This window comes from Leptosomus discolor, chromosome 4 (assembly GCF_034619465.1).
Source record: "Leptosomus discolor isolate bLepDis1 chromosome 4, bLepDis1.hap2, whole genome shotgun sequence".
Lineage (NCBI taxonomy): Eukaryota > Metazoa > Chordata > Aves > Leptosomiformes > Leptosomidae > Leptosomus > Leptosomus discolor.
Genome location: NC_141394.1, coordinates 32,087,246 through 32,103,825, shown reverse-complemented (window position 1 = coordinate 32,103,825; position 16,580 = coordinate 32,087,246). Strand labels below are relative to the sequence as shown.

Genomic DNA, 16,580 nt, shown 5'->3' with positions numbered 1-16,580 from the left:
ATTAATATGTATTTTTGTGTGGAGTCTGCTACACTTCTACAGAAACAGTTACACTGAAGTTTTGCATTTACCTTGCTTTGTGTAGTATGCTATATTTTATAGATCTAAAATGCACATTACAGTGTAACAATTTTTTTCCCAGCATTTTGCCATGTTATTTCATTATAAAGTCTGTCTATTAATACAGTCAATGCAGCATGAAATTATAGTTAAAGTATCAACTTATCATTTTAAGAAGTGTTTTTATATTGGAAAGAACATTTTATAGTGTTTTTTGCTATATAATAACTTTAATATTACTAAAATTATTTCATAAACAAAGGTGTGTCTTTTGGAACAGCTATTTTACTCTAGCAACAAGAATTCTGGAAATAAAGTAGCGCAAATTAGGGAAACAAAACTGAGATGAAGTTGAATGACTATTAAGTGTAAATAGCCCCTTCCAGTAGGATGGTGTTTTGTAGCAAACTGTAAAATGTCTACACTTCTGTATGGCAAATATTTCTCCATGATTTTATACTCTTTGCAGACTTTTGATGGTCCACTGGAAATAAGATAAAATACACTGTATTCTTACTAATAATTAGTCCATAATACGAAGGTTGTTTCGCATCAACACAATTGAATATACTCTTTATTGTACAGTAAAAAGAAGATACTGCTTGTCAACATGGACCTCTAACTTCTGCTTCTGGTAAAGATGATAACACGGAGTCAGAAATTGCGTGTTTTGAAAGTGGATCTCACTGCATATATGCAGTTAAATGAGCAGCTCACAGAAAGAAATGGATTTGATTATTCCAGCCTTCTTAGCTTTCTCAATTAGTTGGTTGCCTTAATGAATGTTTTGATTTTTTGTTTGGGTTCTTTTTTCCCCACTTACTTCAAAATATGTGTTTGTGAATCCACAGAGAAAGTATGCAAATGTTAAATTTGATCAGATACACAGTTTAGTAATGGTTTTGGTCCATTTTGGTTTGGAACGTTCAGTCTCTGTGAATGCCTGGGTTTGTAACCAGAAAATTCACGGAGCTTCTGAACCGTAAAATATTATTGTCTAATTAAGAATGTAAATGCCTTTTTTTTTAAACAAATGTAACAATGATGTGGGCAGTGGACGAGCAATTTCAAGCCTTGAGAAGATGAAGCTTTCTGTTGGAAATGAGATTACCTTTGCTATGAATCCAGTTTTAACTTGGTAATTACATCAGCAAGTTTGGATGCAAGTTGCCTCATTCCATTGAAATGATCTGTCTGGTCCACTCCCCTCCACCCCTCCACCCCCTTATTTGAAGAGCTGAAATACTGAAGATAGGGTCAATTAGCTGTTGTCTTCTTCCTACTCCTTACATGCTTTTGGTGAAAATTTACTTAACATAGTGACGTGTATCTTGCCTTGAAATGAATAACATTTGATTTTTAAAATATGTAGAAGAGATACTTATAAAGATATATAGGATTTGTGTAGCCGGGGGGCAACAGGGGTGGCTTCTGTGAGAAGCTGCTGGAAGCCTCCCCTGTGTCTGACAGAGCCTGTGCCAGCCAGCTGCAAGACAAACCAACCACTGGCCAAGGCTGAGCCCATCAGTGATGGTGGTAGCAACTCTGTGATAACATATTTAAGAAGATGGAAAAGTGGCCGCGCCACAGGAATTGCAGCCGGAGAGAGGAGTGAGAATATGTGGGAGAAACAACTCTGCAGACACCAAAGGCAGTGAAGGAGGGGGAGGAGGTACACCAGGCACTGGAGCAGCGATTCCCCTGTGGCCTGTGGTGAAGACCATGATGAGGCAGGCTGTCCCCCTGCAGCCCATGGAGGACCTCACACTGGATCAGGTGGATGCCCAAAGGAGGCTGTGACCCTGTGGGAAGCCCACACAGGAGCAGGCTTATGGCAGGACCTGTGGACCTGTGGAGAGAGGAGCCCACCCTGGAGCAGGTTTGCCGGCAGGACTTGTGACCCCATGGGGGACCCGCACTGGAGCAGTCTGTTCCTGAAGGACTGCACCCCATGGGAGGGACCCACCCTGGAGCAGTTAATGAAGAACTGTTACCTGTGGGAAAGACTCACGCTGGAGAAGATCATGGAGGACTGTTTCCTGTGGGAGGGACCCCATGTTGGAACAGGGGAAGAGTGTGAGGAGTCCTCCCCCTGAGGAGGAACGAGCGGCAGAGACAACATGTGATGAACTGACCACAACCCCATTCCCCATCCCCCTGTGCTGCTTGAAGGGAGGAGGTAGAGAAAATTGGGAGTATAGTTAAGCCTGGGAAGAAGGGAGGGGTGGGGGGAAAGGTGTTTTAAGATTTGGGTTTATTTCTCATTATCTTACTCTGATTTGATTGGTAATAAAATAAATTAATTTTTTCCCCAAGTCAAGTCCATTTTGCCCATGACAGTAATGGCTGAGTGATCTCAGTCCTTATCTCAACCTACAAGCTTTTTGTTATATTTTCTCTCCCCTGTGCAGCTGAGGAAGGGGAGTGGTAGAGTGGCTTTGTTGAGCACTTGGCATCCAGCCAGGGTCAACCCACCACAAAAGGAAAATGCAACTCGAACAATAGCTGAAAATAATAACATTTCTATGTCTTTATTTCAGTAAAAACTGTGATTCATTCAACTTGAGATTTAATTAACTTGAAATTTAACTTACACAAATTCCGGTTTACTGTCAGTAACATTAAAACGTACTTTTGTAAGTCTTGAGGAATTTGAGTCAAGGTAAGTATTTTGTATGGATAGGACTGAAAAATAAAACTGAATCAGTTGACAGGAAAACATAAATCAGTGCAGTGAGGGACTTTATGTTCTCTGTTCGTGCAGCTTTCCCCTCCTGTGTGACTTTTCCTGCCTTATCCCAGTTATTTGCAGATGTATCATTGTATACTTTCTTCTGAAAAAGAATATAGTATATATAAGGGCTTGATGAGGACCATCATTTCTACTTAGTGTTGAGTTTCAAATGAATTATCAAAATGCTTGTTTTTGGTGAAGCATAATTGTGTCAAAGTAGCCGGACAGGTGCTCAGGCCTGTCACAGAGATTCCACACCACAGTTCCAAAAATGATTGAGGTACAGAGGGACAAGGATAGGAAACACAGAAATCAGTACAATATCAAAAAATGTTTAGGCTTTGCTAAAGTGTTTGCATCAGGCAAGGGGGAAGTCATCTCAGCATTGTAATCTGTGGTGGAGTTTGCATGTTCCTTAATGATTCTTAAAAATAAAACGTTTCTTTGCTGTTAGAATGGTGCTGGTATCTGCAAGAGTCACTGCTGCTGCTGGGTGCTTTGTACCTGTATCTGCTCTGGAAGAAGGTCACTTTACATCACCCTTCAGTGACATCCTTCTTGTGGGCCCAGCTCTACCACATAGTTGGACTTTCCAAGTCCACTGTCTGTTTAAGGGAAAGCGAAGTTGAGAAAAGAGAGTTAACAGTTAAGGAAATCAACCTCCCAGTGAGAATAGTGCCATAATAAATCGATTTCTGGAACAGCTGTCCATGCATGAGTTCTGAACTTACTTGGATATTTGTAGCTGCAAAGCCCAGTGAGGGAAAAGATGACTCACCTATGATATGTTATTTTGTTTTACAGGAAAAGGCTCAGTGCTTTCAGAAGGCTCTTTCTTCTCAAGCAGATAAATCCACACAGACAGAACTCGTAGGCCATGATGTAAGTAGCCGTATCGAACAGTATTTTTTATCATCTTTGTGGGTCTTCAGACTTCTGTCAGCCTGTTTGCTTCTGCTGCTGTTGTGTCCATGCATTGATCTAGTAGAATTTACTGGAACGCCATCCATCCTTTGCTCCTAAATGATTCTAAAATACCTGCATGAGAAGATAATTACAACTGCCTGCCAGCATACCAATGCCCTATTTATTTTATGGTTTACAAAGAGCTGAGAATTAGCGTAAGTGGATGTGGAGGATATGTATTGCCGGTTTGTAATTTTTTTTTTTCAGTATTCATTTGCACACTTAATGGCAATTTAGTGAGTTTATTTTGCTTATAATCGCCATACGCTGTCCAAACAGTATTTGAATTTTGGAAGATAACGAAATAAATACAGTTTTGCCAAGTGATGTTAAAATTCTGTTTCCTGAAGAGCATCTGACAGAATTTCTGCTAGAAGATGAATTGATGGTATGTATCCTCATACAAGAACGTAGTCAAGGAAGATACCTTAACTATAGAAATACTTTTTTTTTCCACAGTTTTTTTTTTTTTAAATGAACGTATTCTGTCTGAGGAACATTGGTTGAATATGCGTAAGAGATTCACTTCTTTATATGAGCCTTCTTGAATGATCTTTGATTAAGAATGCCACAATGTGGAGTATTTAGCACGGTTCTGTTGTGCGATTTGAGCAAAATCTAACAATGCTTCTTACCAAAGACTGTTCTGCAAAATAAGGCTGTGGTTCTGCATTGGTGTATATCAACATGTTGCTTCAAATGTATAAAAAGAACACTGGAATTGCAGCAGGTTTTGAAACCTTCCTTTCAGTGTGTTTTGTAACAGTATGGCATTAAAGTTTTGTCTTCTGAGTCTTTGGATAGACTTCCGAAGATAGAAACATAAAAATTTCAGATTTTAATCTGAAAAGTTCCTGAAGCAACCTGCACTTTGGTAGTTTTTTGGACTGTCTTTTAAACTGATTCAAGCCAGGAGTATGAACTTTATTTATTAAAGAGTAAAATACTTTGAACAAAGATGTAGTTATATGTTATTTGTAAGTTCTTATGTTCTACTGAGTCTGGGAAATAATGTTTGTTCAAATTTACTGAAACTGTGAGGTGTACATATTAATGGTGAAAATCCCATAATGTTCAAAAATACTTGAAAACATTTTTGTATGTTGCAATGCTGTATCCCTTTCTTCTGGGAGTAGTTATCCTTAACAGCTGCTGTATTACATCTTAAATGTTATATAAAAGTATTCCCCTAAAAATGAGAATAAGCAATTTGTAGGGTTGGGTTCGTTGAGGTTTTTTTGTTTTCTTTGATTTTTTTTCTTTTTCTTTTTTTTTTTTTTTTTTTAGCAAAAGTGATGTATGCATTTCGTTGTTCTCTCCCAAATCAAATATGTTTTATCTCATGCTGCAGAGATCCTGTTGCTGTTAACAGATTCAATTTCTTTTTTCCTTTTTCCAGTCTGTGTTCCGTTGGAGTTTGGGGAAGGGAGGTCTTCTGTCAGTAAAGTAGATGATTGCCAATTCTGCAATAAAATTAGAACCCCCTCCCCCAAACAGATACAATTTTCTGGGTGAGATTGGAGTATTAAAGATAATAATAACAACAATAATTTTTAAAAATCCTTTTCTTTACCAGCATTCTTTTCAACGTCAGCGGAACACATTTTTCATCCTTCCCTGGTAAAATGCTTCTACCATGTCATGGTTGCAATCATATCTTTTCTTATATAGAGTGATGCAATGCAACAACAAAAGGAAATGTGGAATGTTTTTGTATGGAACAAGACATCCACCTGTATTTATCTTGTACAGAGAACTTGTGAAAGTTGCATTACAAAGAATTGACTACAGAGAAAGTTGAGCTAATTACAGGAATAAGCCATGCTTACTGTGATCATCATGAAGGGAAATAAATGAGGAAGAATGTGCAAACAAATAGAGTTAACACATTTTGTAATATTGTTAAAAACTTTTGGTCACTAATTTATTAGATTGCGCAGCTTTTCTTCAAAGGATAGGTATGACAGGTAATGATAGGTTCAGCCATGTTTCTGTTGGGATCAAGTGGCAATTACATTTGTATTCTTTACTTTTAGATGGAATTTTAAAGAACAAGTTGTAACCCTAGCAAGTAGTATCTGTTCATCATTTTATTCAGGATGTGCGTTAAGTGTGTATAACTACAAGAATATTGTGCTAATGTGAAATTAGATTAAATAGAAAAACACAAAACAGATCAGAGAAGGCAAGATATAATTTTCACCCCATTAGTCACACATTCTGAGAGTAGCATACATTGAATACTTAAGATACCTAGTTTAACAGGGAAGCAGAAAATTTAAGTTCATTCCATCATCACTACAGATTTTCTGCTGTAATTCCAGCTGTTTTATTTCACCTTAATGCAACTTTAGAAGCTAACAGTAGTCCTGTAAAAGTGTTATCAGGAATTTGCGTAGCATTATTTTATCAATGTTGTACAAAGATTGGTATACACTTCAGAATGTAGAATTTCAGAAGTCCTTAAGTTAGTGCTTCTGTGAATAGTTTGTGTTGTATTCTTTCATATTCTTTTATTTCACTGTATAAACTTAATAGTTGGCTGTTTTGCAGTGCAAAAAATCCTGGGACAGTTTAACCCCCAAAAGAAAGCAATGCTCTGTTTTGTTTGACTTCTGGACAATGTCTCCAGTAATTGAGTGACTATTCTTTAGCCTAGAAGTTCATTTAGACATGTCATTAAAAGTAAATGGAAGTTCTGACTTTGACTTAGATGAGGAATGAATCCTTTCGTCCGTAGGATGTACAGTAATGAAAAAAGGCTAGAGGCTAGTCTATATTTAGGAAAGAATGAGTGAAGAAGAAAGAAATGCAATGTCTCAAAGGGAAGAAATGTTCTTGTCTTTGTGGAGCTGCTCTGAAAAAGTTTCAATAGTGTTGACTGAGTGTTTTGGGTAAGTATTTGGAATGGAAGTTGATGTAGTGTATTTTACGTTAACAGATATAATCACAGTCAGATTGGCGACGAAGATAATCAGCAAAGTTTGGACCATGCAGTCTCCTGCAATACCTGTAAATTATTGGATAATACTTCTGATATATTTCTCTGTTTTCTCCCATGCAGTACACTGAGATTTTTCAACTCAAATTGCTTTAGAGTACTGTATTAGCAAGCAAGTGGAAGCTAAAGTCTGTAGCAGTAAAGATAATGTTTCTTATAAAGAACTGTTTGAACTGGAAAGCCCACTGCTTAATCTCTTTTCTATATTAAGACTATCTAATATGAAACTTAATTATGGAATTACAACATAAAGTTTAAAATAAATTTTGATAAGGAGGAAAAAGGTCTTCCATGATGAGAAGTGCAACAGTTGCCTTAAGTGATTAATGTGACTGCACTGCTACTTCACGAAATTGAAAGTGAAATACCAAGCCAGCTGCCACATGTATTGCAGGGAAGACATTAGAAAGCAATCCAGGTTTCTTAGAAAGCTAATTGCTTTCTACTGCAGAATGTCGAGGGATCTCCACCTTATGATAGTCTTAGATGTATTATTTTCCAATATATATACTGAGCATCATTTAAAACATGTTAGTAGTCTTGCAGGAAGAGTCATATGCACAACAGATTGATGTGGGAGACTGCGAAATAATAAATGATTAATATGTCTTAAATAATCAATCAAAATTTAACTTCCTTCACCTTCCTTTGTTTGCAAAGCCTTATTTTACTGAGAGATCAAGGAGAAATTTCTTCCCTGTCCATCCAGTTACTAAAACGGACCGGAAGATGAATAGATACAGTGAACTAGCATTGCGACTGATTACAAGATCATGTTAAGCGATACAACTCTAGTAGTGGCTGCTAGCTAAATAGGTATTACAAAGTATCATGCAGACATCAGACAAACACTCAGCAGCATGTGCCATTGCTAATGAGTTTTCATTAAAATGTGTCTCAAAAGCAGAATTAAACAATCGTAGTGCAGTTATCTATTTCTGTCACTAAAAGAAGTCTGACTCAGCACTGCTTTGTCACTTTATCAGTCTTTGGATGAAAAGAATTTGTACTTAATTTTATTCTACATAGAGTAGAAATTCCTAAGTGCTGACATGATTTCTACAATGTCTTTTCTGTGTTTGCCTTGTGCTGATGTTACACATTTCACATTTCAGAGCTGCTATTCTGTTTGCTCTTTGTCTTTCATACTGAGAGTAAAGCTGATGTAAACAGGTTTTGGACAGGTCCTTAACTCATTGCCCACTTAATTAGAATCCTTTCCAGTTAAGCAGTTCTTACGTTTTGTATTATGCTTCTAGAGTCTCAGACAACAAACTTGTGTGTATTCCTCCTAGTCTGCTTACTGTTTGATTTGCATAGCTGCAAACAAAAATTACCTTTACTTGGTGATCACTAGCATTGCATTTACAACAATGCTGGGTGATATACAAGTAGGTGCTGACTCTAAACACCTATACTACCATGCAATATTAAAGTTAAAAGGTATTCATGCTAATACATTTTTCAGGGCATTTGTTTTGTAGCTTGCTGTAGATTACCTTGGACAGTGTGCTTCTCTTTCCCTATCAAAGCTTGGGCACTGCTTTCTGCAGAGCCTATGTGTTTTGCTACGAGGCAGTGGAAGACATGGAGGTGGATACTCAACTGTTCCCCTCCACCTCCCTTCTATGCTCCTTATCCTCCCTGGCAGCCAGCCAGCATGGATATATAGATGCTGTGAGGGACCATGTTGCATTGTGTCCTCTACTTTAGGAAGGCAGGGGAACAGAATACTAAAGTACTTGAACTTCAACTTTCCAGTTTGATCTTAACATATCCCTGCCCGCAGTGTTGCATAGTTTGTTACAGTGTGAAATGAGTTGCATTTTGCCACCTAAACCAGAAAATACATCCTCCTTCTGCCTCCCTCCTGCCTTGGAGACTGATGTGCACCTGCTATTGTATGTTACTACTAGATTACTTTTCTTACTTTCTCTTTTTTCTAATGTATACAGTAAAATAATGCAAATTTGTGCATAATATACCTTTCTCTAGTGCAAAATTATTTTTAAGAAAATAAGTACCTTTAGAAATTAAATAAACCATTAACCTTTTCAATCTTTGCTTTGCTTGTACTTCTGTGTACCTGTTTATATCTGGATAGCCAGGTTGTTCTTGGCATATTAATTCTTTTCCCACAACTTCCTCTAGCAGTCATTTTCTCTTCTTCTCACGTCCACTTTCCTTTCTTTAGTATACAATTTCAAAATACTGTTCCAAAATCTGTGTGTGTTTTAGGATGTTCTACTTGTGCAAATTCTGCCAAACTTTTCATCCATTAGTAGTGAAAGATTATAGTGAAACTTGTTTGGTCTTAATGATTGCCTTCCACCAACCCTTACCAAATATACTGCCTCACCATCAAGCCTCTAGGTACTTGCTGTTTGAATTCCATTTAGCCACGAAATCATGAATGTGAATGAATTGTGACACTTGGTATGGCGTACTACAGGGATAAGCAGTTCAAGTTACCAGTCTGAACTTGCCAGAGGATTCTTGCTTGTGCTGAGGCTTTGGTGCTTGTGGTGCTATACAAAAAACGATACAGGTTTTTATATAAACAAGCTTCAAAAGTAACTAGGTTTTGGGACAGAAACTGAGACTTGCAGTATGGAAAAGACAGGCTTCCACTAATCGCTTTAATTCTGTGGTTAATTGCTATCAGATATTATGCATTTAATTTTGCCATCTATAGGAATAAAGAACAGTAAAATTTATGTTCTGTAGCGGTGCTCAATTTGTGTGATCTTCAGTTTTGCATTTTGGAATGCAAGTTGGCTTCTGGCTGCTTGTATAAATAAAGTCCGTGCTATTTAAATATTTGTAGTAATACGTGGCATGATGATACAATGACTGAGTTCCTTGTGGACCAGAACTTAATATAACACTGAAGTCTCTGCATCTGTAAAAATATTGTTTTCCTATGATATACTCTGCAATAACAGTGCAGTGTTTTTCTTTCCTGTTAAGTCTTCCATTATTCTCCTTATTCTAGACTTCTCTGTCATAAACTTCTTCTGTCTTTGTATCTGCAGTTATGATGTTGCTATCTTGCTTTTAAAATTCAATAAAATATGAGGTATTTAGAAATATTGACCAGACTTACTGTCACTAACTTTTGCTTAGATGTCTTGGGGTGGGGTAGAAAAGGGGAAGAAGGAAACAAGTCTTGTTAGTTATTACTACTTACTCATCCTAGTTCTTTTTTTGAAGATAGTGCTTTTCCCACTTTTTCTGCTTTAGCTCCATCCATGTCTTCTCCTTAGAGTTCTCCAGAAGTTTACTTTTTTACTTAAGCATATCCGTCTAGAAATTTTGTCTCATTTCTTATTTTTAGTTTAATTTCTGTGTAGTACTTGTGGGTATGACTTATCAAAATATTATTGCAGAAGTATATTTTCAGCATGTTATAGTTACATTGTTTCTATCGTAAAGATGCTACCAGGCAGTTCATGACACCTCTTAAGTTTTAATTAAATGAGCAGTTATCCCTAGAATTAATGTTTTTACTACCTCTACTCTGACCTGTTACGCAAAGGATAGAAAGAAGTAGGACACTGACAAACAAGACCTTTCAATAGTTTTTATTTGATTGAAATTAAAAAGCCACCCTTGTCCCACTAGATTACACCTTGCTGACTCCGTTCATGCATTATGCTGAATACTAGCAGTGTCCTATTTGTAAGGCCAGAGAATCGTTTGGGAATATCATAGCAGCACTGAAATCTTTTGAATCTTGTTTGGAAGAATGAACTGAGCATTTAGTAAAGTGCATTCAATAACAATCAGAAATTCTCAAACACAGAAATGTTTTGCAGTAGGCTTTGAGTATATTTTCTTTAAAATCATAAAAACTTGGATTCACCTTGAAGAAAAGATCAACAAGCAAAATTCAGAAATGGGGCATGGATAATCATGTATTATAAAGCAACATGTATGTTTTTTGTCGTATTAGTACATTTAGAATGAGTGCTTTTTAATGCAGAGTGATCTGCTTACGCAGTTTTATCATAATGTGGAAATGTTTTCATGTTGTGTGTATGGTGCATGTAGATTCCCTCTATTAGCATAAAGTAGCTTACTCTGGTGACCTTTTCCTTGTACAAACATGGCATCTGTTGTACATAGCTGTTTTCTAACTAGAACTGTGTCGTGCACAAGCTGACAAGTCATGTTTCTGTTTTTGTATGCATTGTCACTTAATTCCCTGTTATGTTAGTGTGAAAGAAGCTTTATTATTACATGCTGCAAGCATGACTGCATACAGCAAAAATTATCATTTTTCATTTAACTTTGTGTTGCCATCAAACCATGCATCTCTAAGATTTCATTTCATTTCTTTTTTCTTTTCTTTCTTTTTTTTTTTTTTTCTCTTTTTTTTTAAAGGCCCTGTGGAATTCTCCATGTTCTGAAGGCTTAGGTTACAAACCTATCAGCATCTCATTGGTTCCATCATTATTAAATTAAAAAACAACATCTGGACATTCTGCACTTATGGATTTAATTAAATACTGCTGTATATGAAATGAGCTGCAAGTTACCATTACTGACAAAATTCTACTACTTAACGTAATACTTGTATTATCAACAATCAAACATCACTTTTTTGGCAGTAATATCTTCATTATTAAATATATCTATGAATAAATTTTTAGTAAGCTATCACAAAGTTGTTCTCTGAAATAAAACTCAGTTATTCTTACCATTTTATGCACTAAATCATCCTTTGGTGATTCATTACAAGTAATAAAATCGTTCAGTGATGCTTGTCTCTGAGATTGAAAAAATACATCTTCAGGATCTGGAAACTTAAGGAAACTACTAGGTTTCTAAAGTCTGCATTTTTGTCTTCCAGTAATAATACTTTTGCACCACTTGTGACTACAGGGTCAGCACCTTTCAGTATGTGCTCTATTTGATGAATGTTCATAAATTATGTATGTAATTTTCATGTGTGATTCAAGAGACATTTCTACAGGGGATTTGGTAAGCTTTTACAAAGTCAGAATTTACCGAGCTTTATCCCAGGAAATAGGAGAGCTGATCCTAAAAACGTACACTCTGATTTTTGTATTGATTAGAATCGTAGCTTTACTCTACTTTTTATCTTATTTCGTGAGTTCAGCTTCTAAGAGACATTGCTAAGACAGCACCAATACATGTGGGCAAAGTGAATATTGTTTTTGCTGACATGACTCTGCTACTTGAGTGGACAGCTGTATTTGTCCAAAGTTGGGGGTAGATAATTCCTGGTTTGTGGCTTTATTGAGCAAGAAATCAGAAGCAAACTGGACAGTTCACCACAAACCCTGTCACCACTATTAGTTGCTTACCCAGAATTTACTTCATTCACCCTAGGATGTACGCTATTCCCACCCTTACCAGGTAAGATAAGAAGGTGCTTGTGCCAGCAGTATTCTTAAAGCTTTCCTGCTAATACCTTTTCTTACTAACAAGAGACGATACTTGAATGTTGTTACTATGCCATTTTGATCAGGTCTCGTAGTATATAATAATAAGTTATTCAACTGGAGCACCTGTTGAGCACCTGTGTCTTTCATTTCAAACATAGGACGTACTAGTCATCCAAAAATAATATTTCATCAGTTATTCTTAATTGGATCTGAACTGGAAATGAAAGCAATCAACTAAATATTCATACAGGTCTTTAAAGTGAATGAGCGTTCTTCACAGGTGATGTTGCATTATATTGGCTGATTCTGTACCACTGAATATGGTGTTATAGTTTAGCAATCTTATATAATCTTTTCTTCTTTTGTTCATAACAGCCATCTTCAGCATCCTCTCTTGCCCTTTTGGTCAGGCTTCCTGAAACTTCTTTGCATGTATAATTGCATAGTTCTTACCGTATTTCTTGGAAGTATCTTGAAAATCCAGTTAAGTAGCAAATACATAATTTAAAGAAACAGTAGAAATGAGCATGTGCATATTATCCTTTTGAACTTCACCTTCTTTGTTGAACTTAATCTGTTGCTGTTCTTCCTTCTCCTCCTTCGTACTGCACAATCCTTCCTGCATAGAAATGTCTACCTCTTGCTGTCCATCATGCTTTCTTTTTTCTTCACCATCTTTATTATGGTAATATTTTCAGTCCATGTAGGATCCTGTTATCTGGAAGAGGATAGAGAGAGCATTTTACGTTGTGATGCTTTGCTTAAAGAAATACATATTGGGAATGGAAAGAGTTGTGAAAAAATGTGTAAGTCAGCAAAAGAAGAGCAGAAGAAAAAAATCATTTCATGATTCCGATAAGAAAACTATTTTCACTTCTTAAATGAACAAGCTTTTTACCTATTCCTCCTAAGTCTATGAAAAAGTACTTAAAATACTCAAACAGCCGGTGTATTTCTAAACCTGTCACCTGATAGAAGTGTCATTTCAGTGCAAAACTGAACATGGCCCTTTAACTTTGGGGGTAAAGAGCAAAAGATCTGGGATTTTAACTTTCCCAGGAAATTACTCATCATTTCCAATACCTTTTTTACAATTCTTTGTTTTACTTTCATTTTTATATAACTTTACAAAAAAATATGAACCAATAAGTGTCTTGGTTTGAAAGACAGGTGTCTGCGGAGGAAGGCAAGAGCCTCCCTTGAAATGGAAAATGCACCCCCCTTCCCTCCAAATTATTATAGTTTTGAAATTAACGGGCCTTCAGGCAAAGATATGGGGAATAGGAATAACAGTTCTTTACTAATATATATATATATATATAAAACATAAGGCAGGGAAAAAAAAAAAAAAAAAAACAACCCACTGGTTTACACTGACAGAGTCAGGAATACAACCTGACACCCTGTTAGGGTGGCAGTAGCAGTCCGATAAGATGCTGGCTGCAGTCCTCCTGAAGAGATGGATGTAGTTCTGTTGAAGCAGCGATCAGATAAAAGGGTCTGGTCTTCCTCCGAAGGTCCAGTGGTAGGTAGGTAGCTCTTGTCCTCTGGAACTCCAGTGAGGGGAAAAAAAACTCCTCTGGGAATCCAGTGGAAGAAGGCTGCTATGGTGTTCGAGATCTCAGTTTTTATTTAGCAGGGACTGCTTGGCTCCTTCCCCCCGGGCGGAGCATCTCACAATGGGATGGGGAGTCGTGAGGCAGTTCCTTGATGGGCCATTAACAGGAGATAGTCCAGGAGCGAGTTATCGATGGGTCAGGCGATAAGGCATTGTTGTGCCCATTAACAGGAGATAGTCCAGAGGGGGGAGGCAGGGAGCACCGCCCCACCTGGTCTCAACAGCTCCTGAAGATGGTAATAGAATACTTTTTTTTTTTCTTTTGGCACATTTTACACTGTAACCTAGGACAATAAGAAATTACTCGGGTTTGGTGTTTTGCTCACATAGCATTCAAAGGATCTCGAAAAAAATCATGATTGACAAGTGGCAGTCTGATCAAAGGTTTTCTTTTTTCTTATTCCACTTACAGTGATACTAGCACATCTAGTTCAAACAGTCAAAGGTACATAAAGCTACTAGTACTTACTCCTTTCTTTAATGTATTGCTCACTCTTGTACAGCGTCTCTTGTGGAGGACAGTGGCTTCAGGTCAGTCGCAGGAGTGGTAGCGCTGCAGTAAACCTGGTATCATAACTCCTTGGCAGAGGTCTGATGTTAACATTGATGATTTCTTTCTCCTCATTCTGGAATCCAGTTGGGATCTCACTGATATGTTAGTTAACATGTTTTACACCTTGTTCTTTACCATTGATTTCATGTTCACATGATGTCTCTGTTATTCTTACAACTGGTTTTACCACACCAAATGTTTCTTTCCTGTGATGGTGAGTAACTGGCCATTGATGAGTTGTTCATAGTTCTGGGTGTTTGGTGTCATCCAGTGCCTGTAATTATTTGGAAAATTATTCCTCACAAAGTGCTTGTTACTGGTATCTCTAAGAAACAAATATATGGCTGACAAAGCCACTCCTGCACACCCCCACTGCCAAAACCTTGCCGTGTAAGCCAAATACAAGGTGTTACTCCACACAACTGTGAAAAGCTGGACAACAACTAGTGCAAAAATAGTAATAGTAACCTGTCATTCGATAACTGCTCTTAAAAACTAAAGCAAATATCCAGGTAGACCAGACAAAAACAAATCTTGATGCCCATGTTGTTAGCTTAATCCAAAGCCTGTGTCTTGTTACAAGCAATGGCAACACCTTGTTAACTGGGATACGATGGTAAAACAGTATTGGCAAAATACTTTGTTCTCATTCTGAGCATTGACATTTAACAAGTGCAGAGGTTTGTTATTTTAACTAGCTCACATTGTTCTTTCTCCGTTTGATGTTTTGCAAGTGCTACCAGATAACTTGAGTTTGCTTTCTGTGCTTTCCTCCAGGGATTTCCGAATGTGCTAGTGCCATGCTGTTTGATAGAGCGTAAGAGGGGAAAAAGTAGAAATTGAGTCACTGGATTTAAAACTAACATAGGTGCAAAAAATGTTACAGCTAAAGCAAATATTCTGTGGCAAATGTTGAGAGGTTGAGAAGGAACAAGAGTGATTTTAACAGTTTTAAGCAGTCAGAGACAGAAAAGTCTCCAAAAGCTGGGGTGGGATAGAGAGGCAGAAAGGTTACATCCTGGTTGAATTGAAGGGAGATTTTTTTCATTTGTCAGTGCTTTTTAGAACATTAATCTTCTGAAGCAATTTCAATATGAAAACATGCAGAACGGTGTGAATACTGGCATATAAATTATACTGCTGTACCTTAATATGCATTTAGGCTAATAAAGAATTTCTGTAGATTACAATGTTTACAACAGGTCTCTAAAATGATTTGAAACATAATCAATGTGACTGTTTGTGGGCATAGGTACTGTGTGCATGGTGAAAGGGCTGGAAATTTTGTTCTTAAATAGTTAGGAGATCAGTGGCTTATCTTCTGGACCTGAGTTTACCCAGTGTTAACCAGTGTTTTTTAGATGCAGGTACACTATTTGGTCATTTAGGTTACGGTTTAAACTTTTCAATATGCTTTAGGCTTTTATCTAAGCATTAAAACTGAAAGACCTTAGGAGGAAAAAGTTAGCATACAGTATATGACCTATGTTACACCAATAATAGAAACAGAAAATGCCATTTCTATCCCTGACCTATTACTAGTACTTTCTCAATGGAAATGCCATGAGAACTATATCCAGGCTGTGTACTCTGCCTTCATTTCAATACAGTGCTTCTTTAGTATTCATTTATTCATTTTTAGTAATGGAAGTTTCTACTTCTTAAGAGTCAACAAAATATTAACATTAATGATAAAACAGCAAGAAGGAGCACAAAGGGAATAGATTATAAATGAGATTTGGGGAACAGTAATACGTTTCTTTTGCAGTGTACAAAAAAGCATTAAATTGAAAACAATCTACTGGATACCAGCAATAAAAGGAAAAAAAAGTTCTGTTTGGTTACTAGCAAAGGCACAACAAAAAAACTTGCAAAGATATATTTCTGTGTGTACATATATTAAATCATGCTGAAGTTGAAAGCACATGAATTAGATACCATATTACAACTTCATATTCATTACTAGCTTCGTTCATTTCAGGGAGATTTTTATTCATCTAAAATCATCCAGGAAAATCTTGGTAGTGCTATTAATGTTAACTATCATGATGAAATTAAGTGATAGCTTTGTATTTGATGCTAAAACAGGCAGGCTTGATCTATATTGTGTAATGGTGCATACATGCTATTGACTATTTGCAGAGAAATGCGAACACCTTCACTGACTTAATATTATGTTTCAAGTGAAGAATGAGGAAAGCACAACTGCATGAGAGGCATAGATGATAGAGGCA

The 16,580-nt window shown here is 36.9% G+C and overlaps 1 protein-coding gene across 2 annotated transcripts in view; it reads left to right on the top strand.

Moving 5' to 3' along the window:
- The window catches only part of CCSER1 (coiled-coil serine rich protein 1), a 649,058-nt gene that overhangs the window by 375,344 nt on the left and 257,134 nt on the right, over positions 1-16,580 (top strand). Inside the window, exon 8 of one of the 2 annotated variants that reach the window (XM_086464487.1) lies at positions 3,599-3,664. In XM_086464487.1, coding sequence (XP_086320613.1) covers positions 3,599-3,664 — 66 coding nt within the window. Of the gene's footprint in view, positions 1-3,598; positions 3,677-16,580 lie in introns of both variants that reach the window. The other variant, XM_086464486.1, reaches the window with a different exon arrangement.